At 41.4% G+C, this 26,489-nt stretch overlaps 1 protein-coding gene across 1 annotated transcript; it reads right to left on the bottom strand.

Moving 5' to 3' along the window:
- Nucleotides 1–955: 955 nt before the first annotated feature.
- ZBTB10 (zinc finger and BTB domain containing 10) lies at nt 956–24,738 on the bottom strand. Its single transcript, XM_058036129.1, has 5 exons — nt 23,815–24,738; nt 15,973–16,870; nt 6,671–6,844; nt 4,679–4,854; nt 956–2,205 (listed from the first exon to the last, which is right to left on the bottom strand). The coding sequence occupies exons 1-5, from the start codon at nt 24,736–24,738 to the stop codon at nt 1,900–1,902; spliced, it is 2,478 nt and encodes an 825-aa protein (XP_057892112.1). The 3' UTR covers nt 956–1,899.
- Between the last annotated feature and the right edge of the window lie 1,751 nt (nt 24,739–26,489).

The raw sequence follows: 26,489 nt of genomic DNA, 5'->3' as shown, positions 1-26,489 counted from the left end.
CCCTCCCCACCCTCCCCAAAAAACTATTCATGTCAGGATTACAATGATGTGGAAACTACCAATGAAACAAGTGGATGATAAAAAAAAGCATTTTAATTCCCATATAACTGTAGTTCAAACTTATCATCTCAGTTTCCATCAGCAAAAACAATGTCTTAACATTATGTTACTGTTCTATGGACAACAGTAAAGCTTGTCTCTTTAAATACCTACCAAGTCTGATCAGATGGAGCACCAGTAAGATTTTGTCCATCAAAGCATAATTCAAAGTTATCCACACAACTACCATAATTTAGTTACCTGACATAAAATAGGAAAAAATATACTCATTTTAAAATTAAACAAAGTTGAAAAATATGGTGACCCTCAATTGTTTTTTATACAGTACTGTCACACTGGCCTAGCTACGTGTCATGATAAATGCTCTGCATATTTACTCACTGTGACATAATAGTACATCAGACTTATTGTTCCAATGATTGCCTGAATTAACTTGCCTTAGGCTAGACAACACAGAGGAGTTTAAGGTGAAGGTGTAATGCCCTCCCCTCCCTATGAAAGGGGCCTGAAATCATTGGTACAATATTACAAGCTTAGGAAAAAGAAAAAAAAAACCAAAACAAACCCAACAAAAAGAAAAAAAAAACTACGTGGCTACAAAAATTCAAGTTTCAATGCCTCCTAGAAAATCTGAAACAAAGAGCATAGGGAGCATATCCTCCTGAAAAGTAGACAACTCAAAGAGCATTTTTTCCTTTGGACTTTTGTGTTTCTTAAAAAAAAATTCCAGCAAATGAGCAAGTTAAATGTAGTTTGTTTATATTAAATACTAACAATGACCCATGAAGTACAAAAGAATAAAAAATAGTTTGTGTTCAATGATGAACGATGGGCACAATAGCCTAGTGTCCAATTCATATCACATAAACTAGCCAAAAAACGGACAAGTAAGAAATTATTGACCAAAAAGTTGTTTTAATATGACACTTTCTCCATTCCTTGCATTTTTATTCTGTGGGACTGAGGTATACACCAGGGAAACAAAAAAAATTTTGAGAGAAGGGGGGGCCTTAGGAGAGAGAAGAAACATTATTACATCAGATACCTTTTAGCATGACTGTCTCTTTTGACTAAGTGGCACAAGAGTTACCCATGCTCTGATCAGCCTATTATTTCATTACTGGTCATTTCTTCTGCATCATCGTTTTAAAACTGATGAATCAACAACAACCTTCTTTAAAAACAGACACTAAATTAATGCCATTAAAAACTTCTCCAGTGCTTATCACCCATAGCACCTGCCAGCATAGAGCCAAAAGTTTTCAACCCAAATTTCAATACGGTGTTGGCAATATCTGTGACACATATTTAAATGATTGGCTTTCACCTATCAGATTACAGGAGAGGTAAGGTTTGTATGGCAAAGACATGCTTGTGGAAAACGAGCCACCAGCCCGAATTAGCTTCACTGACTCGCTGACAAAAGTACGAGTGGATTTGGGAAAGCTGTCTTTGTATTTCCATACCAAATTGCAATTTTCTTCATTCATGTTAACAGGTACATGAATGTGCAACATAATTACAGTTACTACTATGTCTGAATAGGACCCAAGTAGCTATAGCCTATAAATAATAAAAAATACATTTTTCTTTTGATAACTGACTGTAGATGTGAGGACTCTGTATAATTCAACCAAATGGTTGTATGCTGTACAGTCCTGTGCAAATATCATAAAAAAATTAATAATCCTTTTTTTGCTATAAGGCTTTGACCCTACATTTTCACAGCAACATAACTACCATCCAGCCTGTACCATATTTCGCAAGCCTTCAGTCCCAGAATTCAAGCAGTCAATCCGTACAGTGTCCACCTGCAGCACCCTGAAGGCTCGTGCTCGGTCAGTCATCTAAAGGCATACAGACTTCCCCGCCTTCATCCCACCGAGACTGCTCGTTCTGTTCTTCTACATCATCACCCAGCTCCTCATCGCCTTCTCCCACTTCATTCTCTTCGTATTCTTCATCCCTAGGGAAATCTGTGTCCTGCGCCTGGTCTGCTCCCTCCTGCCCTCCAGGCTGAGATTTATCTGCACAGTCTACACAAACTCCGTAACGCCGTGAGCCGTGTCTTATTCCAACGCTGGCTGCAAGCATGAAAATCTTCTTGCACACCATACACTTGTACTTTTTATCCTTTTTATGCACCTATGGAAGAGAAATTTTAACAGCTGACTATAGGCATATCAGGCTACATTTGCATATAGTACTAGAAAACTATTAACAACAACAATAATTATTAATATAAAAATTCCTATTTTTAACTTTTCCAAAAGATACCAAACACTATTCAGAGTAAGGAAGGATTACTGGAGAGCTATTTATGTATTCCTCAGCAGATATGATCTACTGCCCACAAACAAACCACTTTGTAGGAGCTCAGCAGGTCGCCTGTTCTGTACACAGGAGAGTGTTCAGTTCACATCTCCTCAGGGTACAGAGCAAGACTCAGAAGCAATGAGAGCAGCACAAACCCTTCCACTGCACACAAGATAGCTCATTTAGAAAATTGCTTTTTACAGTTTTAAATTCTAGAAATACTAAGAACAAACAAGAGTTATTATACTCAAGAATTCAAAGAGCAAAATTCTTCTTCCATGACTTCTCCTTCCCAACACTATTAAAATTAACATCAACTTTCCAGGTCGCTTAGGTAAGTTTTATGTCCTGTATTTGAGTCTGTGTGTAAAATTAGAAGGCTGCTGTTGACTAACCATAAATTTTGATTTTGAATTTGGAAGTATGTTGCTTGTACAAGTAAATGAATTCAGCAACCATGTATATTAATTATTATCTATGAAAAAATGAAGTTGAAGACTTCCTTCTTCTATCTGGTGTTCCCACAACAGATTACAATTATGTGCTCAAATATCTAATTTGAAGTCCCATTGAAAAAGTTGCAATTTTAGATAAAAGAAATTACCACCTAAATGAGGGGAAAAATAAATTAGGTCATGATACAAATAATTATTTCAGCTCTGCTGTATAGTCTGTAAAGCTGATATGTGTGCTTTCCTCAGCCTCTAGACTTGTTATATAATACTTCACACAAGGCAGAATGTTTGAGGTTTGTTGAGCTGAGAGGGGAAGGGAGGGGGGAAAAACATCCAGAAAAAAAAAAGTGTTCTGACTTCGTCAGAGAAAGAACACTTCAATTAAAGCACAGAACTGCTCTGAGCTCACTCCACAGCTGTTTTCACATTGTCTGACTTCATCTCCTTTCCTGGAGGAAAAAAAAATCTTCAGCTACAAGTCCTGGTCAGACAATGCAGGACAGAAAACTGAAGTCCCACTCTACTCTTCTTGGTAGACCAGCTAACTCCCACTGATGCCATCTTCTCAGGTGAGCCAAAAAGGAAGGAGCATGGCCATCAATGAGGCAATAATGCCCCAATTCTCTGCATCTGAGAGGTGCTTCATCCCTCCAATCATTTTCATAGCCCTCCCCCGGAGTAGCTCCAACAGCTCCATGTCCTTCCTGTTTTGGGGACCCCAGAGCTGGATGCAGTGCTCCAGGTGGGGTCTCATGAGGGGCACAATGCCCTTCCTCACCCTCCTGGCCACACTGCCTTGGATGCAGCCCAGGATACATTTGACTGTCTGGGGTGAGAGAGCACACTGGTGGCTCATGTCCCACCTCTCACCCATCAGCACCCCCAATCCTCCCGGCAGGGCTGCTCTCGATGTGTTCACCCAACAGCCTCTACAGACACTGAGAGTTGCCTCAGCCCAGGGCCAGCACCTAGAAGAAGAGCAATTTACCCACTCCATGTGCTAACTAACCTTTTCTAGCTATCTGCAAAACATCTTGCAAAACAAGGGGAATTTTTAAAATCACAGCTTGGAAAAATGTTATTATTTTCTCACCACCAACATGGTCTTGCTTTTATTACAGTCCTAAAACACACCTTGGATTTTATACAGTATATATTATAATGGAATCTTAATTTCATGATAGACTAGATATAAAGCACATACAAAATACCCAAGACAGATAAAACTTTCTCTGGATCCACAGATAAATGAGTACTCAGATCAAATCCCGAGTTATGCAATGTGCACAGAACAGGGTAAGCTGAACTCCTGGTTGTGGTACTGGCAGAATGCAAGTCAGACAGATGTTTACTTTCTGCATCAGATATTTTTCATTCTTTCCTAATCTTAAAGCAGATACTGTACTATAGCTTTGTCTAGTTGTGAAATAAACATTTCAGAACTACCTCAAGATATTGTGCAATTGCTGAATTAACAGGGTGCCCTGACAGAAAATAGTGATGCATCATTATAGACCAAGATGTGATGTTCTACTGCAGTAAAGCTAAGCCAAAACTGCTTTTCATTATCTACAGAATACTTATATACACTGCATCCCTTTATCACATCACTTTCAAAATAATCTTGAAATTACTGTCTTCATTGACACTGCATTTTCCATTAAGAAAATGAGAGGCACAGTTATCCAAGAAATGTTTATCTTCATCCATTTCAAATCCAAGATAAGACAATTTACATTATGTCAAATCAGAGAACAGTTTGTTCCAACTACCAAAACACCTGAAAGCCCCATAAAACCCCACTCCTACATGTGCATACATATACATGAACACTTGAGATTACCTACCAAGGAATGTCTCTTTACATGCTCTCTTCGTGTAAACAGCTTCCCACAGATGTCACAACTGAACGACCTCACTCCTGTGTGAATGAGCAAGTGTCTCTTTAGTGTTCTTCTGTATTTGGCTACATAATTACAGTGTGGACACTTCAACTTGTTCATGATTAAAGCAGAGGAATCACCTAAAACATAAGAAGCATCAGGAGAAAAGATGATGAAACACACAAAAAAATAATCTAAATTTGTTCTGTCTGGTGCACAAAAATAAACAGGTGCCAAAACAATAAAGCAAAACACATGACTTTTCATCAGTGAAATCAGGACAATGCCTGTCTGCAGAACTCAAAAATGTTGCTAAGTTCTGCATGTACAATTCTACTAGAAAAATACCTACTTGTAATCAAGTCATTTTTACCATGGAAATCTTATTTCGTGAATTGATGTTAACTACAATTTACCAGTATTTCATTTTCCTAGATGTCACTTCTACCAGAAAACATTTTCTTCTGGATTAGAAACCCTCTAACCCTGCAGCATTTAGACAGTTGCAACCTTCTCTTCCTATATTCTATTTAGAATTACATGCAGGAACTGCCTACCAAGATCTGACCTTAAAAAAACTATAAGTAAGAAGAGGAGTAGGACACTAAGAGGTAGCAAAATTCTGAAATTCTCAAAAGGGAAGTTATTGGTTCAGATTTTACCACTTTTCTACTTTGATCTAACAGCAGAAAAAATAGAAAGAGCAGAAAAAACTTCTGGAAGAAGCAACATCTCACTTCTTCCTTATGATGGAAGAGAGCTCTTTATATAGTTTGCCCAAAGGATATATGCAAAACAGGTTTAATACAGCTGCCTATTACTGTGTGAAAAAACACCACAGGATTCTATGGCATGGAGAAGGCCACACAGAAATACAAAGGTTATTTTGATAATAACATACTGACTCAGCTGACTACAGGTGAGAACTTATGAACATAATCATAACCATCTAGAAGCATCCAAAAAGCACTGGCTAAGGCTACCTGATTATGTGCAAGAGTTTCTAGTGTTCACACAGGCAAGAAGAAAACATAATTGCACATTCTGTGTACATGCTCACAGGCATGTCTCTAGAGTTGCCTCCTTTGAGCTTTTAAATCCATCCAAACATGCAAGTTACATTTTGCTAATATTCACAAGTTTGCATACTGGAGCACTCATGTGAGCTGCATGTCCACATAACATCACATGAAGAAAAGTAAATCCTATGCAGGCAGACATCAGGGCTGTAAAATATATGGGAATTTATTGGTTTAAGAACAGGCGGACTTCCTAAGACCCAGCTTCTAATTTCTTGACTGCCAGCAAATTTCACCTTGTGATGACCACATTACTTCTACTGTAAACCCCAAAAAATTTAAAATAAACCATAAGGCACATCCCAGTAACAGCCCAGTTAAAGAGAAGAGGTAAGCATTACTGTTACCCAGTACTTGATATGTTCTTTTTACTGAAGACTTTACATATTGTAAGAAACTGGCAACTATTGTTTTAGATATGGTGGTATTTTCAGTATGTTTTCAGACAGAGAAATAATTACAGATAACTGCTTGCTTGAACTGACAGAAAAAGGCTTAATTACAGCTATGCCAAACTAAAAACATTTATTGCAATGAAGTTTTTTATTTTTAATAGCAAGACATATGCTGAGATCTCCTTTTAAAATTATATTTATTTCCATATCTTCACCATCCAAGTTTTTTATTTCAAAGGCCATTTATCTGTATTTAGCTTAGTAAAGAGACAGGCAGCTCACGTTAAAGACCTCAGGTACCTTCACACTGAGTCACAATACCAGAACTGATATAAATCACATTCTGGTTTTACACTTCCATACATTTGAATTCCTTTTCCTCCCTCCAAGGAAGTACATTATCCAGAAAGGCAAATGATATGGAAGAAGATTGACTAAATAATTTCCTAACCCTCTACCTACTCTCCATCAGACACACTTACCATTTTCCCAAGCTTCTTTTGGCCAAGATTCTGGCAGCAATCCATACTTGAAATCACTTGAAGTACCCGGTAGCAGCCCATACTTGAAGTCACTTGAAGTACCCGGCAGCAATCCGTACTTGAAGTCATTTGAAGTACCCGGCAACAGTCCATACTTGAAGTCACTTGAAGTAGCTATTAAAGACACATTCTTTCTTTAGCTTCCTGGGTTCTAATCAGTCATCAATCTCATCTGTTTAGCAATATAGATCCTTTTTAAACTGTGACAAAAACGTTTCTAACCTTAAAATAGTAACTATAGCATGTTTTCACATAGTACTCAATACTAAAACAAGAAAGAACTGTATTCCTAACTTCAATGAAATGGGACCCTTGAACTACTCTCCCCAGCACCATTTCTTCTCCCCATGCTGAGAAAAGTTGAAAACCTTTTTCCTACTACAGGGGCTTTGATGCTAAGGATATGTATTCCCTCATGACCATCATGAGGGGGCTGAAAGGTTTTCCATCAGAAAACCTCTCTCTTCAGAACTGCTTTGTGCAGTGACTTCACCTGGACTGCCACAGTAGTCTAGCTGGTACAAAACTAAGTATTTTCTACTAGAGGCATGGTGGTTTTTTATTGCCTTAAAATATCTTCATGGTATATTTATATATAGTGCTTTAAATACCTTTATTTATATAAAGGATCCTACAGCTATATGTCTAAATCCTTTTCTGAATAATCATCTCCATTACTCTAAAACCACATCAATTCAAGAGAACATAATTACTTGGAATATTACAGTCTAAAAGACTAGTTTGCATATTTACATTTGCTCTTAAGACAAGATCTTCTGCAGTTTATGTTGCCTTTGTATTGTTTTTTCCTCTTTAAAAAACCAAAACCATTCAGAAGTGTGCAATGCCTTTAAAATATCTTAGCTTGTTTACTTCCATACTTTGTAACAAGTAAGAACTGCATCAGTGACCATGGAGTCACTATTGCAGAGCACAGAGAACTATAAATAGAACACAATAAAGCTGCACTAAGAATTTGACAAAATCATATTTGTTGGGCAAAAGCTCTTCTGGCAATAGTGCAAATCAATGTTCCCCCCAATCCCCAAGACAGGAGTTTGTTGGAAATCATGAACTCATAAATCCATTACTTTCCTCACAGGCAAACAGTTGTTAAATAAACAAACTGCAGTGGTAACTAGCAGATTTCTTTTTATTTCTCTAGATGGTAGTTGGGTCCTCACACTGGATTCCAAATGTCACCACTGTGAAGTCTTGAGGAGATGTATTTTTGCTTTCAAGCCTGAAACTATACATTTTAATAGCCCAAAGACTTCTTTTTATCCTTACACTATTCATTCTAAGGATTTTTTGGGAGAGGAAATTCTCTTAGGCTAAATCAGAATTTCATGCAGCTAATGGCAAGCTGCATATTTAAACACTTCCAACCTGCAGTTTTACTGGAAAAAAGTACAGATTACAAATCCTCACAGTATGAGACACATACAGTAGTTTCATATACTGTCAGGCAGCATTAACACTGGCAGCAGTGATTCAGTCTGCACCATAAGACAACAGTTCAAAAGGATATCACTCAACAAGTAGGAAGCTTATAATTCTATCTTATCCATTAGACAATGGCAAACAACAAGCAAAGCTGGATCATGACTGCCAAATTAGGCATTCTACCAGAGCTTTTAAAAAGCAGAGCATGAGTGAATGCAGATGAGAAATAGTAGTATTTTAGTTCATCTAACTACTTATTTTGCTATAAAAGGAAGAAGAGGGAAGGGAATAAACTTCCCTCTCCCTTAAAAAACACAAAGCAGTGAGGAAATTTTTTAAATTACTGACTCTAACTATAATTACTGACCTAACTTCTGTTATGTCCAAAAGAGGCAAGAACTCCTTATACTAATTTGGAGTGATGGACTCCAGCAATGGCATCTCAACAGCTCAAGGAATAGAACACAGATACCCTATAGACATGCCAACTACACATTCCTTTGAGGTGAGGAGGAAGATTTCCTTCTGTAAAACACATGAAAGGATTAGAGAGGAAGCAGTGTTGTGATCTAAAGGCTAAAAGCCTCCAAATTACAGCAGGCTTCAGGATCTAGCAGAAAGAAAAAAAAAAAAAAAAAAGCAAACCTACTTTAATAATGTTTAAAGTATTAGATCCTTTCGTTATAGATTTTTCTCCCTGAACTAGAACTGTAGCTGAACAGCAAAAGGTCAGTCAGTAACAAAGTATTTTAATCACTTTTCCCTCCCTTATAGGATGAATATCTGTAAGATCAACAGACCCAAGTCTTTACTGCACACAGATGTACTGTTATGCTGTGTACAGGCACTATTGTATAGCTTCCTTCACAATAAGCATACACCAAAGACTGACCATAGGTAAGAGTTGGACCAAGCTGAGCACATTTTATATATAACACTGTCACTTTGACAATTCTTCTGTATTTATGAGAATACAAACTAAATGTCACTAGGAACATTTATGTACGCAGCTGATATTTAAGTCTGAGGGAACTTAGGAGTTCAAACCCCAGATAATTTGAGAACTTAGCACAAGACTCAGCATAGCCAAATAAATTTAAGAGCTGTCATCTAGTGTAGGTAGTAGCTACTAAATCCTTCAACCTCCAACTGGAAGAGAAGACCCACTATAACATGAAAGAAGAACAGCACAGATACCACAAGTGAAAAGAGGTTGCTACACATGCTTTGTGCTTCAGTATACATGACTAAGTAGATAATAATTAAACCTAATGCTTATTCTTAGAATAATTCGTTGACCTAGAAAACCTGCTTTCTAGATTAAGCACACATTTAATGTGTTCAAAACAAAACCATGCAAAAGGCATCTTCAGTGCCCTGAGTGTCTAAGTGCTCATCCAAACAAGACAGACTTGAATTACACACAGTCTGGAAGCTGGAAGTACAATACCCAGCCTCTTCCACCTTCCCCAGCTGGATATAGATCCTACAGTCCGGTAAGCTTCCCGAATGCAACGCATTTACAGACCCTTGTGGCTCATAGTATCTTCTCCCATTTCTCCTCTCACCCAGGCTACTGCCCCCTGAAACCTGCTTGCAAAACTAGACATAATCATCATCTGACCTGTTCTGGTCACTTCAAAGCCAGATGATAGCCTCTTGATGGGAGGCTAAAGCAACTATGGATGCAGTCATACTGGTAGACTGGGGATAGGGTGCAAAGGGGGAAAGTATAGACAGATAAGGCAGACCTTTGAGAAAAAAAAGAAAAAGCTAATTAGAAGCAATAATATTCTGTGTCTCCAGACTAAACCACCTGATCACAACTTTTCTCTGATCTAAGGTAACCTTCTTACACTTTGGTTGATTTCTAAGAGGTGTAAGTTAATAATCCAAATGTCAATTAACCTCAAATATTTACCCATTCTTCTAGTCTGCATGGATAAAGGGATATCAGTAATGGGATCTTTAATAAAAGTCAACAACAAGCAAAGCCAAACAACAACAACAAAAAAATACAACAGAATACAAAGAAACTCATTAACAATCAGCACTAAAATTCACACTATGTTGATTTGACAAGAGATAGGACAGTGTGAAATAAAATAAAGTGGTTGTATAGCTTTTACACCACTAAAAAAAAAAGCTATCAAAAACATTGAGAAAGGATTTTATGTTCTAGTGCATTTGTTCTCAGGAAAAAGGATAACCAGAAGCCAGATACAATGATTTTCAGTTTTGAAGGCAAGAGGTAGGCATGCACCACCAGAAAGAGAGAATGTGTCTAAGCCAGAAGCACCCTTAGTTTGACAGATTTCACTCTTTTTCTGATTTATATGAGGAAATATACAGATTTGGGGCCAGAAAAGGATACATTACTGAGTAGGTGATGATATGGGAAATAACGAGAAGTTCAGTGACAGAAGTGCCCATTGAACAGGGCATTACAGAAAAGGACACACATATGGTGCACTGAGGGAAAAGATACAAAACTTTGCATTAGATACAACTGTTTGTAGTGAACTCAACTCCTGTTTTCTTTACATATATTAGCACTGGAAAGAGTGCCAAAATAAGAGAAAAATAAATACTATTTTTCACTGTATTTTTTTGACACTGACTGCTCATCTAATCAATTAAAAAAGACGGAAAGTAGACAGGATAAGCGATTAGGCCATAGCTTTCAAGGATTGCAAAGAAAGCAGTGGTAATCTACTGATACAATCTGGATTGCTAGTAGAGAGCTGGATTTGTTGCTTATGTTAGGTAACATGACAGAGGAAACAGCACTGCCAAGACTGACATACTAGGAAGGTGGGGAAAACAAAGTATCTTGAGGTCCCTTTGTTCCCAGAGTATTCCTCACATCTTTAACCTTGCTTCTTCTGAAAAGACTTCTGGAAGCACAATACTGCTCAACTGCCCCTTGCAACAGAGGGCTCAGACATACTTAAGACATTTTGCCAACGCAATCTTACTCATACTCTATTGCTCTCCATTTTTACTGTTTTTCATTCATGAAAAATGTGATATATTGCTGTAACTATGTAGTCAGATCTAGCATCAACTACCCCTGAGAGAAGACCACTAACTGATGCCAAATATATTATGCACTTGCTTTTCCACTTGATTATCATACCTTCCCTGAAAAATTCCTTCCCAAGAAAGTGAAAGCTATTTTGCTGATCTCCTCCAACAACTACACCAATGAAACACAAGAAAGTCAAGAACTTTCCTCATGCAGACCATTTATTTGTGGGGGAGTTAAATGTTCTCATGGATCCTTTTTAGTAAGTCAATGCATTACACTGGGACTCAAAGAGACTTTCAGGCAGAGATGATCTGTAGACACCACAGAACCTTCTTCCCCAACCCATTCACAAAAAAAAAAACAAACAAAAAAAAACCCCAAACAAAACAACAACAAAAAAAACCAAACAAAAAAAAAAAAAAAAAAAAAAAAAAAGAAAAAAAACCAACCCAAAAAAACCCACCAAAAAAAAAAAAAAAATCAACAAAAAAAAACAAAAAAAAAACCCCAAAAAAACCAACAAAACAAAAAAACCCCACAAAACACTGCCTGGAATTGTAGGCTCAGGGACAGACCATACTGTAAGAATGTGAGGAGGGAATCTGCTTGTCTTTGGGATGATCCCTGGGAGGGGTGAATTGAATGAATGGGGAAGAGGTTGACCCTCAGATATTGCAGTTTTTTCAGATGACTTCTAAAAACCTTTGACACCTTCAATACTGGATTACATAGGGAATGGGGCAAATAAACTGATTAAAGGTCCATCAAGGAACTTAAATCTTTTAATCGAGGTATTAGCTTAAGGTCTAAAAAAAACATGACTGAGAGTTAGAGTACCATGGAAAAGTAGGAAAAATATACAATTCTTTTTTCTTTTGTAACACAGTCAGTCAAGTGGGGTTTATCCCTACAAGAAATATACACGTCCTGATAAGTCCATCAATCTTGATTTCTTCAAATACAAAGATACCTGCTTTATTGTAAAGCCTAATCAAGTTGTGTTATGCTCCTCCCTTGCAACATGACAAACGCTGGGACCAGCACTACATTTTTTGTAAGCAGGTTTAGCTTCTGTTTGGATCCTTCTGAAAAGTAGTTGTTTCTACAGCAAGCTGAATTAATTCCTTAAGAACCCCTACAATATCAGCTAGGAACCCTCTCGTTCCACTGTGGACTGTTTTAATCCTGCCCTTGTTATCCTTTCCGTCACCCCCATCAGAGCACAGCATAACCTAGCCTGAAAATCGCAATAACAAATTACACACTTATAGCTTCATAAAGCTACTGGGCTATTGCATGCAAGTGTCCTAAAAATCAACACAGTCAGTTCCAGAAAGCATAAGCAACACTTCACAGCTGTGTTCTGAAGTCTGAGGATAGGACAGACTTAAAAAAAAAAACAAAAAAAACAAAAAACAAAAACACCACACCCAGATGAAAGGCATACCCAAGAAGTGATAAAAATTGACAAAATCACCCCATGAAGAGACATTAAGCATATGATGAATTATGTTCACTGAGCTTTTATGATCTTTTGTAACACACTCTAACACTGACTGTAATATGTTGTCTGCATGGTTATTTTCACTATGGTAAATGGTTAATTGTAGGATGAATGATGGCTGTAAACAGTAAAAGACCTTTTTAGCAGATTATCAACTAAGAGACAAAATACTGAGATAAGTGGTAACATTCCATGTTTAACTAAAACAGCTACTTTAATTAATATAGCTAAATTGGAGAAGTCTTGAAAACTTAAGTAAAATATTAGTAAATCTAAGACAGTACAAGGAATTTGAAATCTATCTTAAATTTTTAAAGCTTCTCTAAAGCTCACCAACATGATACTTGTACGGGGATGGTATTAAACTCACTGGCAATGATGCCTCAGGTTTTAGCTTTTATATTTTTCAGATTCTGTACTGCTTTAGTGTGTAGTTCTGAGCTTCATATTAGGGATAGTAAGCTCTCTTCACAGAGTAAGTAGACAAATCAATTCTTTCTCTGACTGGGGACCAAGGACAAATGATCTAAGTTTCAGGCCCAAAAGCATAAACAATGGTCTGCTGAAGACAGAAAAACAAGAACGATGGGACTTCATAACCTAAAGCTGTAACTGGAAAATTAACTCCAATATGCAAATGGACCTGAACTTATAAGAGTGTGAGACCACGTGGCCGGTTGTCCATTTTGTGGCCATTTTGGGTTCATCCTGGGTGTAGCCACGGCTGAGGTCTTGTGCTGCTCAAAGTGTGTCCATTGAGGCTTTTTAATAAATACATACTTTATTCTTTAACTCCATCTAACCTCTATTCTACATCAGCCTTCACAAGGCATGAGCAACACAGGGTGAGAGGAAGAAGCAACTGACATATCCTTATTGGATAGGAGCAGAAAAACTCATGTTCAGCAAGGAGCAGTTTAACATATTTGCTTTACTGGAACAAGAGGGGTAAGCAGATGCTTCAGAAAGCTTTTACTCTTTACTATCTAATACTTACCAACTGTACCCAACTGGAAAATTCATTTACTATAGAATTCAAGGAAGTGGCTTCGGGGATAAATTTTTGTAGTGAGAGGAGTGATCTTAAGTAGGCTTCTCTTCCACCATATCTACAGTATCATCATAAAAGCACCAGACCAACCCAAACCTAAATCAAGGGCACAGAAACTCCCCCTGCATGTAACTGAGGGCTCGTAACTGCTGGTGTTACCCCCACCAGAACATGATAAAGCATAATAGTAGAAGCTCATTGTTTCTGTTTCAGCAACCAACAGGAGAGCACACTCCTTAGCTCTGAATATAAGAATTTATTATTCTTCACTTTTCTTCTTATAGAATTGTCATATATCTATTCCAGATTACATTTTCTTATGGCTTTTTTACCTCTCAGTGCCTATTATTTTTGGTAGTTTTTCATCCCCACAGGAAATTTAATCCAAAACTAAAAAGTTATTGTGTAACCTGCAGGTTACTCTACAACTCATTCTTGATATTCTTCCAACTCTGCACTCCTCCCTCTTCCACCTTTTCTTTGGCATAGAGGGAGCAGTTAAAAGAGTGTTTGAGAGTGGAATCGACCTGCAAAGCAAAGAAAAAGAGCCACAAGCAGAAGAGAAAGAATACCAAAGGCTGAATAACAGTCTATGGGTGAAAAGTAAGTTATACCAAGCCCTGCTTCAGTCACTCTTCTTGTTTCAAACAATATGCATTCAAGAACTTAGTAAAAGTGAAGATGTTTTACAAAAATATTAGATAAGGCTTCCAAAAGAATTCTGACATTGACAGAAAATGTAATTATGTACTTAGGAACATATATGGTGTGCTCTGAAAATACCAAGGAGATCACTAGTTGACTAGTAATTTAGAACTCAGTAAAATAAACTTTCCCCCGTGGTCACAGAACTTTCAATGGTTTTGGACTGACACCAGAACACATATTCAGTATGATCTGTCTCCAATACAGTTCTTTTCATCAAAATGCTACATGAATGTATTTTGTAATTTAATTCTTTAGCATAACAAGGTACTGGAAACATTGGTGCTTCTGTCAAAAAAACCCCACAAACAAACAAACAAACAAAAAACCCAACAAAAAACAAGGACTAAACATACTGCACTGCCCATGCCCTCCATTATTTCTCCAAGAAATCTTCACAGCACACATACAAAATTTCACAGAATCCAAACAACTAATTATATTTGTTGTTGGTGCCATCAAATGCATATTCTCTGCATTTCCATCAGTAAGACACTGAATACTAACCCCCTATAAATCATTGATAAAAATCACATGCTAATTTGTGTCAGAAATTTTGTATTTGTGCAGCTAATACACACACCCACAGCTCTTGCTCCAGACTTTGTTGTTCTTTTTCGTGGCACTGCAATTAGAGCAAGTAGTGTAGCCCAGCAGAGGCAGAATTGTTGTGTGGGTGCTGAGGACTCAACATCCCCCACTCTCTGCAGCTAAAGGGCTTCACTTGGGCTAGATCTAACCTGGTGCTGTGGACCTGAGGCATATTAGCGATCATCACATTCCTGAAACAGCTCTTATCCTCAGCTCAGCCAGAAGGAATTCTGTGCAGCCAGTAAGAGAAGTACAGGAAATTCACTTCACAAGCACAACTCTAAAGCAGACCTACCCAGAGTTCAGAGATGAAGACCAGAGATAAGTGAGAAGCATTTGCAGAAGTGCTCCCCAGCACAGCTGCTTCTCCAGAGCTGCTCTGTTGTGTCACACTACTCACTAAGCACATGAAGGTCTCTTGTACTGGAGAAACACATCCCCAGTCCCACCCCACGCTGCTCTGCACTGGCACTGCACTGGCACGTGTCACCACAGTACCCAGGCAGCGCTGGCACCACACAGCACGGCCCTGGGTCCCCAAGTGCCCCCTGTGGTACCACTGCTCGTCCGTGGGCAGGAGCAGAGCGGGGCCCCTGGAGGAGACATCCACAGCTCCTTGATGTTTGAAGCAGGCATACATTTTAAACTGCTTTAGAAACAACAGACATCTAAAGAACTTTGTTACAGCTGTGTCTCAAATTCACCCCTAACTTGGCTTCTAAATTGCAGTAAGTTTTCAAAACTATTAATTCACCAAAAAGTGAGGCAGGCAAATTACAGAACTTCAAATACATACATTAACTATTCATACAGCATAATAATTTAAAAAATAAAAACCCAAAAGTTATGTAGTCAGGTACTGCAGTCAATACTTTAATTTTCAAATGACATAATTGACATTATGCAATATTTACCTGCTTCTTCTTTAATAAATGACAAATCTTCTTCTGGATATGGGACTGACGGTTGCAACACTGAGCAATCTTCAGAGTTCTCTTCAGTATTAGGTGGTACATTATAAATAAATCTCTTTGCAGTTTGGTTTTTCCTTCTTGCTTTTCCAGGTTCTTGAACTGATTGTCCCTGTGCACCCATGTCATTCCACACGAAAACTTTTCCCTCACCTTGAGATTCATTTTCAGCCATTTCAGGTGAGCTGTCCTGGACCCAACTGCAGTCATTCATTTGGTAGCTTTCCATTTGGCCCTCATCAATAGGGTAGGGATCGTTCTCAGTTTTTATGCTACTTGCCAAGTTGGTGAGGTTTCGTGTTGCCCAGAAGCTGGCAACTTTTTGATCCCTTGGAGATAAACCATCCCTACTAACAGATCTTCTGTTGTAATCCACTACAACAGTCTCTGGAGCTTCTGATTTTATACTTATGTTTAAGGCATCTTTAATGAAGTTGCGGCAGGACTGGACAACCTCCGTCATCTGAAGGTAGCTGGCCACCGACATCACTTCAATGGCGTTTTGGCTCGTGAGCACGAGGTTACCAGAATACAAGAAGTCCAAGATGACAGAAAAACCTTGAACAGCAACAACGTCCAAATAGGTAACAGTGGTTTGGTTACGGTTTTCTTTGTTTGTAAAGCAATACAGAGTCTTAAAGAAGCGGCTGCCTGCAACCAGGATGTTCTTGTGAGCTCTGAAGACCCTCCCACTCACCACAATATTAACATCACAAAGAATGCCTTTCTTCCTCTGCTCGTTGAGCTCTTGCAGGAGCTGATAGCAGTAAGAGTTCTCATTTGGCCTGCTGTTAAAATCACAGTATCCTTCATTATTCAGTTCTGATGGTAACTCTGCCTCCTGCAATTAAAAAAGCCACACAAACATAATTAGCTCTTACTAAATGCTCTCCTTAGTTAAACATGAAAATAAGGATATGAAAATAAAGAAGATTATTCTAATCAAACTAATTTTTTTGTTATTTATGTTCTTGGTCACAAAGGCAGACAGGAATATATAAATAACAAGATATTTCTGAAAACTAAAAATCATGCTCTCATTCTGCACCTTCCACCCCCAAGTTTAAAACAAACAGAGCTAGATTTGCCTTGAGGGCAAAGGAAGGGAAATTTCAGCCAAAAGTAAGGAAATATATAGTTGAGTGTGAAGTACTTGTTATTCCTAACCCACATATACTAAAGATTCAGGAGCTTCTGTTTCCGAAGATTTAACTACATGACTCTTACATATCTAATCCCTTGTTCTTCCCCAGAAATCTCCACTTAAACAATTAAGCAGAGTCTGGATAAGTGATTCAACATTTTCTTCATGTTGAGATATGAACAGACATAGATTAGGCCTGTATGTCCCAATTTGTCTTGAATGTTTTAAAGAAAACATATTGCTAAAGGAGATATAACAGCAAACGTATTTCTTATACAGTTTGACAAATTCAGTATTTGTCCTTTGTTTTTTAACTGCATCAGGTTTAGGATTAAACAGTGTATCACATAACAAGCAGACAAAATACTGCAGAGGACAAAAAAACTCCTGACTTAAGCTTCCATTAAAATACTTGCCTCAGACTTCCTTGAAATAAGCCTCCCAAACTTTCCAGTGGCAACACTAGCACAGTACTTATTACACACACACAGCCTTTTTAAGATGTGATCTCAAAAAAGGCTTCAAAATTTTGCTAAAACCTAATACTTTCACAAAATCCAACACCAAGACATAATTCATTATTAAAATGAGGACAGGGAGAGATCAAGAGATCTGAACTGGATTTTAGAGCACATAGAAGACTTCTAACTCATGTTAAAGATGATTCAGAGATGCTACAAAGCAGCAGCTAGGAGAAAGCAGAAAACACAGACTGGCATATTTGAGACCATACTTATATGGGTTGACATATGCTGCCATCAAGAGCAGCAACAATGACAGTCTGTTTCATACTCTTATCCCCAAGATTCTCTCTTCTTTCCTAGCAAACAAGGAAAGCCCAAAACGGGATAGTTCCAAGCCAAATCATTATTTTCTTCTCTCAGCTCCTAAAACATCTCACTGATTAGCGAACTAGAGGTGGTGTTAAAGCTCACCTGCCTCAACATTACAGGTCAAAATCAGTATTAAGAAGGAAATGTTAGCACTGTCATGAACCACATTACAGGACAGTACTACTCCTAATTTGAGATTATAGCAGAAACCAGCTACATATATTTTAAAAGTCACTTTCCACCCCATAGACCTTAGTGGATTAAATCAGTACTCATGTCAATTTATAATCCCAGTGCGGATCACTGGAATGACACCTGAGGCTGTAACTACATCTAAAACGGTGTTTACATTCATAAGCAGCAAATAAGGCCTGGTATAACCAAAACAGAAACTGTGCCATTTCAGCACCTCCTGCAGAGAAATTTCAGTTTGCTGTCACATTCAAGTTGCTTCTGAATCTCTACTCTTCTCAGAAAAACACTTCATTAAAGAAAAAGGAATAAAAGCAGTTAGGCTTTTATGGGAAAACAAGCAGTAGATCTTTGCCCACCTCATCTTAATTTTTTTTCTGTACTTTGTGACACACCCCAAGTACTACCTCGGATGAAGGCTGTGAAACAGTTAGCTCCAGGTGTGGGACAGCTAAGGCTGTCACTCCAAGCTCTCAGCAGATTTTGGTTCTAGACTAGCTTCCTGTCACTTTAGCAATGGAGCACTGCACAGTTCCAAAACACCAATTACGCTGACACTGGATCAGATTAAGATGAAAATGACAGTACCCTAAAGTGTTGTCATGCTCGTCAATCACCAGTGACTTGCACCTCACACAGTAAATGTTAGGTAGATGCTATGATAGTTGCCAATTTCATTCCCTGAGAACACATCAAACACCACAGAAAATTTAAAAAACAACCTGCAGCAATTCTTTTCTTTTGACAAACGTCTGATTAAATAATGGAGAGAGAGAGTACATGTTAACTAAGCAAGTATAAGTACCCAATCAAGCTGGGACAAAAAAAATAAATTGATATTTACAATGTGGGGTTTTTGTTTCCTGAGAACACGACAAGCCAGGACAGTGAAGAGCAGCTGCAGATCACAAATGTGCTACAGAAACACAAGACTGAAATCTTCATTGTGACAAGACCAGAAGGTTGAGTGGAAAAATGAGATATTATGCAACCTGTGTCCAAGCTATTAGGGATGTGTGTTGGAGAAAGAGATCAATCAGTATTACAGCTTTAATTAGTATTATAGCTTCACTATAATGTGGGTGCATAAACATTTTTAAAACTAACTGCAGTACTAAAACCAACTATTTTACTGCTGGTATGGTACAACAGTTAACCCTAGTGCCACAACTCAAATGAAGTCCTGACATTTGAGCAGTTATCAAGTCTATGTACACCAAGTATGACAAGTAGAACTGATATTTACTATGAGAAAAATTGACAAAATAATATTACTATGAGAAATTTAGACATTGATACAGAAAAAATTACAATACAGTTCAACAGGAGGCAAGATGCAAAAAATAATTACAGGAAAAAGGGTATTTTCAAACGTCTGTAACTTACATGACACATCATATGGGTTCTTGATTTTTCTAATGAGAACAACAAACTAATGATATTTGCTTAGATATCAACTATATTTTCAGAATACAGACCCCATATTCTCATCAACTAAATTACCCCAACACCAAACCACCTCATCCTTTAATAAACACTAGTAAGAAATAAAAGATAAAAATCAGCACAATTTCATTTCAATTTATGGACTCTTCAGTGCTTTAAGTCAAAAACGTCTCTCTGTGGGTGAGATTAAGAAGTGCTGTAACAGAACAGAGACTGCTTAAGGAAACTGATATTGTGCTCAGTTTCAAAAGAATACACACTAAGATAAATTACTATGTTATATGTATAATTCATTAATTAAACTTGCCCAAAAGCTAACAGGAGCAGAAACAGATGATCAAAAATTGCAACTAGAAGTTTAGTTTGTTTAGTTTTCTTTTTCCAACTGTTCCATCAGCACATTCTGTCCCTGGAAGGACAGTGAGGGCAGGAAGAATTAAGAAAAACCCAAACCAACCTAACCACAGATCACATCTCAGCTACATGCATACAAAAAGTAATTACGCTACATTTTTTAATCCCTTCCCCACTACCACATCTTGCTCTACAGCAGTTCCCTGTGCCCCCAAATTAATTCTTACTCTGGTAAATGTATCTTCTAAGCTATCAGTAGCTTCTTAACCACATGCAGAGGAAAATGATCTCAAAACATAGTCCCATCAGTTGCACACGATGCTCCACTGCCACACAGCACCACTCACAGACAACTCAGTGATTTCAAATTATTTCATTAATTGCCTAATATCAAACTGAGTAGTTTGAGGTTTGATAAAAATATTAAATAAAAACACATCAAGTGATACTGTTTACTTTAAGTCCTGACTTCCTCCTCAACTTCTTCACTCTGCTAAGAGTAAGTCAAGAAGTGAACTTAGAACACTGTAATGTAACTCTAACATCTGAAGCATGACTTCCATTCATCACTGCTCACATAATGCAAACAATTCCAGTTCACATGGAAAAAATAACACATCAAAGGCCTTCCTCCTTTTGGAGAGCTTCTGCTTTAAACCAACATGCCTGTTAGACTGGAGAAAGCTTTTCTGGCAGTATTTCCAAGGCTTAGCTTTAAATTACGTCCAGAAAGAAAATGTTTTAAGAAGATGGTTTGAGGAGAGAAATCCCCAGCAGCCAATAAATCTGCAACTTATGGACCCAAATTCATCAAAGAATTAAAATATTTTGCCATAATTTCCCACTAAGCATCCATTTCTTAAGATTCTTGCAACACAGTAGTCTGTTCACTACAAAAACAAAGGTAGTTTAAAGATGATGACAGATTTCCTTAAGCTTTAATGTGGAGAAAAATTATTTTAAAAACTAGAATAGAAAAAGATTCAAGAATTTGGTCTTAGAAAGTAGCATTGGTTGACAGCTCAATACCCTTGAATTACAGCAGCTGCAACCACTTGTGATGTATTTTGGCATTCCAAATTAAATGTATCCCAAAAATAAACTGAAATCATCACTTGTTTCTTCACGAGTGTAATATCCAACAGACCTATAGAAATTTCCACTGCTTTACTGTCTTAACACCTACAATTTCCTTTCTGCTCTGGAGTGGTGGCACTATGCCATATGTTTATTAGCAGCTGCTGAACATGCCCTGCAGTTGAGGCTTGTCAAGTCCATAATACATGTGTGCTGTCTCTAACACAAAGGCTGAGAGATCTCTCCCAAGTTTCATTAAATCTAAACGGCTTTGCTGCCTCATTATGTATGTTGGAAATACGGTCAGGGTACAAATTACCTACTTTTGTTCCAAGTATCTGGTATCATGGCATTTAGAAAAAAAATGGGGCTATTGTTTTGGTATTAATTTAAACATATGTATCAAAAGAAATTCAAGTGCCATTAAGCCTATGAAAGGATACGGAAATTAAACATAGAAGGGAAAGAAAACAGAGATTGTTAATCAGGTTTTTGATAAAGCAACTGTAATGTGAAAGTACGCCACAAAGAAAACTACACTGACTCCCGAAAAACTGCAACTCCTTCCCTCGTGAGAAGTTTTTAACTGAAATGTAACTGCAGAAGGATGCACAAAGCATTGTTTTCCACTAAAAAAAAATCTCTTTACAGCTACCTTTGTCCCAACCTTATCTTTTGTACAGTGAAGAACCACTGACTCATCTATTCTACTGTTTCATTTATTATCACAGTTAGTCCAAATATTTTTTTTCTTAAACTATCAGTGGTATAAAAGTAGCGATTCATTTTTACAAATATTCCCATGGCAATGAAAGGTCGTCAAATAAACACTTACAATCATCAAATACAAACTTATATTAACTTGTAGGTTACTGTGATAACAAGCCAATATCCTGTCCTCCCTTCCACCCTCCCAATATTTAACAGTTTTGCAACAGAGTCAGGGTAAGAGGACAGAAAGAAAAAAAGTAGTTATTTGAGTAGAGAAAGAATGCTTGGAATAGCTTTTATTTAAATACAGCTAAAACAGACAGAGAGAAGCTTCCAAGTGTAGCAGGGATTAACAGCATCCACTAACACAGGAGGCTACACAGTGACAGAACATACTTCTACAAAGTAATCATTCACAACTCAAAGTTAGAAACTAGGCAACAAGACGGTAAGGAACACACTGCAATAGCATTATGCGAAACTGGAACACTTTCAAAGATATGAAGAAGTAAAAGAAACTAAGAATATAAGTCTCTTCATTAGAAGCAACTAATTGAAAGCAAGCTTGGCTAAAACACTGCAGAGTGAGTAGCAAACCCCAGAAGACTGAAGAAAACTGATAAGATGACCTACTACCACATAATATCTGTAAGAGTAGCTGCGATAAAACTGCACTCGTTGAAAAGGTAGTATTAACCATCTTGAAGGTGAATGTTGCATTTGTAAATCCAAAAATAATATTTTGTATAACTGGTATTTGTGCGCCATAGGGTTTCCCTTAACGTTCACCTAATGTTTTATCAGTCATCCTGTAATCCTGATATCCTGCCCCAACATTTGACTAGCAGCTCTTGTCCAAGGTACCCTGAGCTCCTTAAGAGTGCTCAAGCAATAACCTCAATCTAACCACCGCATTACATTTCAGACGCCAAATAAAGCTACCCAGCCAAGGTGGGTGTTTCAATTAAAACGGAATTCTAGATGCAGAAAAACGGAGTGACGAATCAATTAATTCCGGCTAACAGCCTAACAATTCAGGGACTAGCCTAACCTGAAGCAACACTGAGTTAGTGCCCGCAGGCAAGTTTAACGCCAGCGAAGCGATCGAGCGAACTTTAGCAGCGCAGGCATCCCTAGGAGAAAAGGCTGCAGAAGGCTGCGGATTCAACCTAAGTATTCTTTAGGGGCTTCTCATCCACATATATTCTAGGGCAAGCCCTGCCTCATTCGTGAAAGCAGCCAAGAAACACAGCGATTTGAAGTTCAGCGGGGAACGTGAAGAGTTTCACTACTCCTACAGCGTCAGAGGAGCGCTGGCATAGTAACACGGCTTTCAGGAAACCACATGTTTATCTCAAACACACACCAAGCGATTGCAGACTTCTTGCTCAGCAACGCAATCTAAGGCAACGCAATCGGGAAAAAAAAAAAAAGATTTCAGCGCGAAGAACTTAAATACACGGAGTTATCCGATTAGTGCACCGGGGCCACACCGCTAATCAGGCAGAGCGATTCCAATTCCACGCCGCCGAGTCCCCATTTCACAAGCGGTCGCTGGCCGGACACTGCCCGCCCTCCGCCCGTACCGCAGGAGGAAGTTGTAACGAGCGTATTTAAATCAGTGCTGTGACACTGGGATTCGTACGCAACTTTTTTCCCACATCGCCGGTTTATCTTCAAGAGATAAACAGACGAACTAATGAAAGCGGCACTCGCCAGGGCCGGAGGGATAACGGGAACGGAATACAGCCACAAACAACAGCTCGTGCTGCGTTTGTGTGCCTGCCCACATCCAGCGGGAGAGTCGCCCCAAATCCCAGAGGGGGCTCGGCCCCCGCTCCGGACGCGGCGAGCGAGAGCAACGCGGCGTGGCCAGCCCGCCGGGCAGCAACCACCACGAGCAGCCATTAGAGAAGTTCACACACGTGAGCACAGGAAAACCTCACCTATGCAAAGGGGAGGCCGGGATTGCCCCTCCCTCTCTCCCTCCCTCCGTCCCCGCCGCCCCCTGCCCGTCCCGTGCCGTACCTGCTCGGCGCTGCCGGGCTCGTTGAGGCGATGCTCGGCGGAGAGGTGGTGCCGCAGGAGCAGGGTGCGCTTGTAGTTGCGGGTGCCCTTGCAGAGCTCGTCGTGCCCCCCGGGCAGGGGCGCGCCGGACATGATCACCTCGGGGGGCGCAGCAGCGGCCACGGCCGCGGTGCACCAGGCGCACGACATGAGGCCGGTCTCCTGGCAGTAGTAGAGCCACGGGAACTCCTTGAGCCAGGAGCCCTGGAAGGAGATGTGTAGCTTCTGCAGCAGGGACTTGGGCCTGGCCAGCGGGAAGTGCCGGATGCTCTCCCCCTCGCCGCTGCCCTCCGCTTCGTCCCCGCCGTCGCCCCCCGACCGCCGGCTGCTGCTGCAGCTGCCGCCCTCGGCGCCGCTGCCGTCGCCCAGGCTGCCCCCTTCGCCGTCCTCCTCGTCGTCGCTGCTGTCACTCAGCGAACCCCCGTCCTGGACCAGCTCCTTGCCCTCCAGCAGCCCCTCGGTCTCCAGTCCCTCCGCGCCCTCCAGCTCCATCTCCTCGTCCGCCCCCCGCCCATTGAAGTGCTTCCGCGGCCAGGCCGCGGCCTCGCAGCCATTGTTGGCGGCGGGGTGGGCGGCCAGAAGCCCCCCGCCGCCGCGGAAGGCCAGAGTCCGGCGGTTCCTCTCGGCGAACATGGGGCCGGCGGCGGCGGGGGGCGACGCCGCGTCCTGGGGCAGCAGCAGCTCCTTCTCCTCGGCGGCGGTGGCCTCCAGCTCCTCGGCCTCCAGCCCCTCCAGCTCCGCCTCCTCGTCCGCCCCGCGCCCGTTCAGCGCCTCGGGGTCCTGCCGCTCCCAGGCCTCGGCCCCCGCCGCCGAGGCGGCCGCCGCGGAGGTGACGAGGCCGCCGCCGCGGAACGCGAGCGTCCGCCGGTTTATCTCCGCGAACATGGCGGGCGCGCCCCGCGCCCCCCGCCCGGCCGAGCGCTCCGTCCGCCGCGGGAACGGGGCGGGGGAAGGAGGCGCCCGGCTGCCGTGCGGGGGCGGCGACCGAGAGAAGCGAAGTCCGGCCGCTCGCTCCCCGCTCCCCCGGGTCCGGCCTGGATCGCGGCGGGCGCGGGGCTGCCCACAATGGATCCCGCTCGATCGCTCGGCGGCGGCGGCGCTTCCGTCCCGACAGGCCCCGGATCGGGTCGGGTGGCAAATGAACAACGGGCTGCCCACAATGCACCGCGGCCGCCGCCCGCCGCCGCCGCAGGGGAGGGGAGGGGAGGGGGGGCGCGAGCGGGGGGCGGGCAGGAGGGAGGGGGGGCCGGCGGGGGGCGGGCGCGCGCTGCGGCCGCGCCGCGTCACGCGCCGCCCGCCCCGCCCCGCCCCGCCCAGTGTGGGGCGGGGGGGGGGGGGTGTGGGGGGGTACGGGGTCGACCCCCTCCGTCCCTTCTTTCCTTCCCCCCACCCCCCCCCCTCCATCCCTCCATCTGCCCTCGCCGGGGGCCGCTGCCCGCCCCCTCGGCTGCCGGAAACAGGGAGGGAAGGGGGACATCGCGGGTCCCGAGGGGCGGCGGCCGCGGAGCAGCGGCCGAGCCTCCGCGGGGCCCCGGAGCGGCGGGACCGTTATAGGCGCGCGGGGCGGCGCGAGCGCCTCCCGCACGTGCCGGCGGGGCGGGTCCCGAATTCGCGCATGAGGCGCGAGGCACGGCGCGCGCGGTGGCGGCGGGGGCGGGAGCGGCCGGGACACCATTGGGCACCACGGGCACCACGGGCACCATGGGCACCACGGGCACCTGACCCCGGCGGGCTGCGCGCATCGTGGGACGGCAAAGGCTCGGAGGTGCCGCTGTGGGTCACCGGGGCCAAAATCCCCGCTCAGGCAGGGTCAGCCTGCAGCACATGGCTCGGGATTGCTTCCAGGCGGCTCCTGAATAACAGGGAGACTCCACCATCTCTGTGGGCAACCTGCTCGCTTCTGCCCCATGCCCAGTGTGGGGGAAACAGAAAAGGAAAAGCGAGGAAACTCATAGGTCATGCTGAAGAATAGCTCAGTATGTGCAAAAATGAGAGAAGGAAACCAGAACAAGTGCTCAGGCAGTCACTGTCCACACCCCAGGGGTATGGCAGTTCCCAAGAAAAAGGTGGCTAATTTTCCTCTCTGCCCAGAAACAGGATGTTACCCAGCACGGAGCACTGCTCTCCTTGCTTTATGGTGTCACCTGCTCCCCCGTTTGGCACCCCCAGTCTGTTCACTGTGCCAACAGAGTAAGAAACAGAAGAGGCCTCGGTGCCGATGCAGTTCAGCAATGACAGCCCATCCAGCCACTATGAAGAACATTTAGTCAGGTCCAGTACAGATAATAAAATATCTAGTCAGGTCCAGTACTACAGACAGCAAAATATCTTAGAGAGGGAGGAGGATGGGCTCTTCCAGCTGAAGAAGTGTGGTGTTGATGGTGTCATGTAATGCTCACACATATATTCAGTAGTAAAAAACCACAACCCCCTCCGTGCTCGCCTGGAAATAGGCAGGGGTCCGGAACAGCTGGCCTTAAGCTTCTGAGAAGAATTTGCAGGAATACTATTAAAAAAATCTATAAACCAGAATGATTTCCTCCTTCCAAATAATTGCTTGTGGAAAGGAGATATTTGGTAGAAAATTAATTTATATTCTGGGAAAATATTTCTAAAATTCTCGGGGGACAGGAGAG

This window comes from Melospiza georgiana, chromosome 1 (assembly GCF_028018845.1).
Source record: "Melospiza georgiana isolate bMelGeo1 chromosome 1, bMelGeo1.pri, whole genome shotgun sequence".
Lineage (NCBI taxonomy): Eukaryota > Metazoa > Chordata > Aves > Passeriformes > Passerellidae > Melospiza > Melospiza georgiana.
Note: the sequence above shows the minus strand (reverse complement) of the source record. Positions and strands in the feature narration are given on the sequence as shown.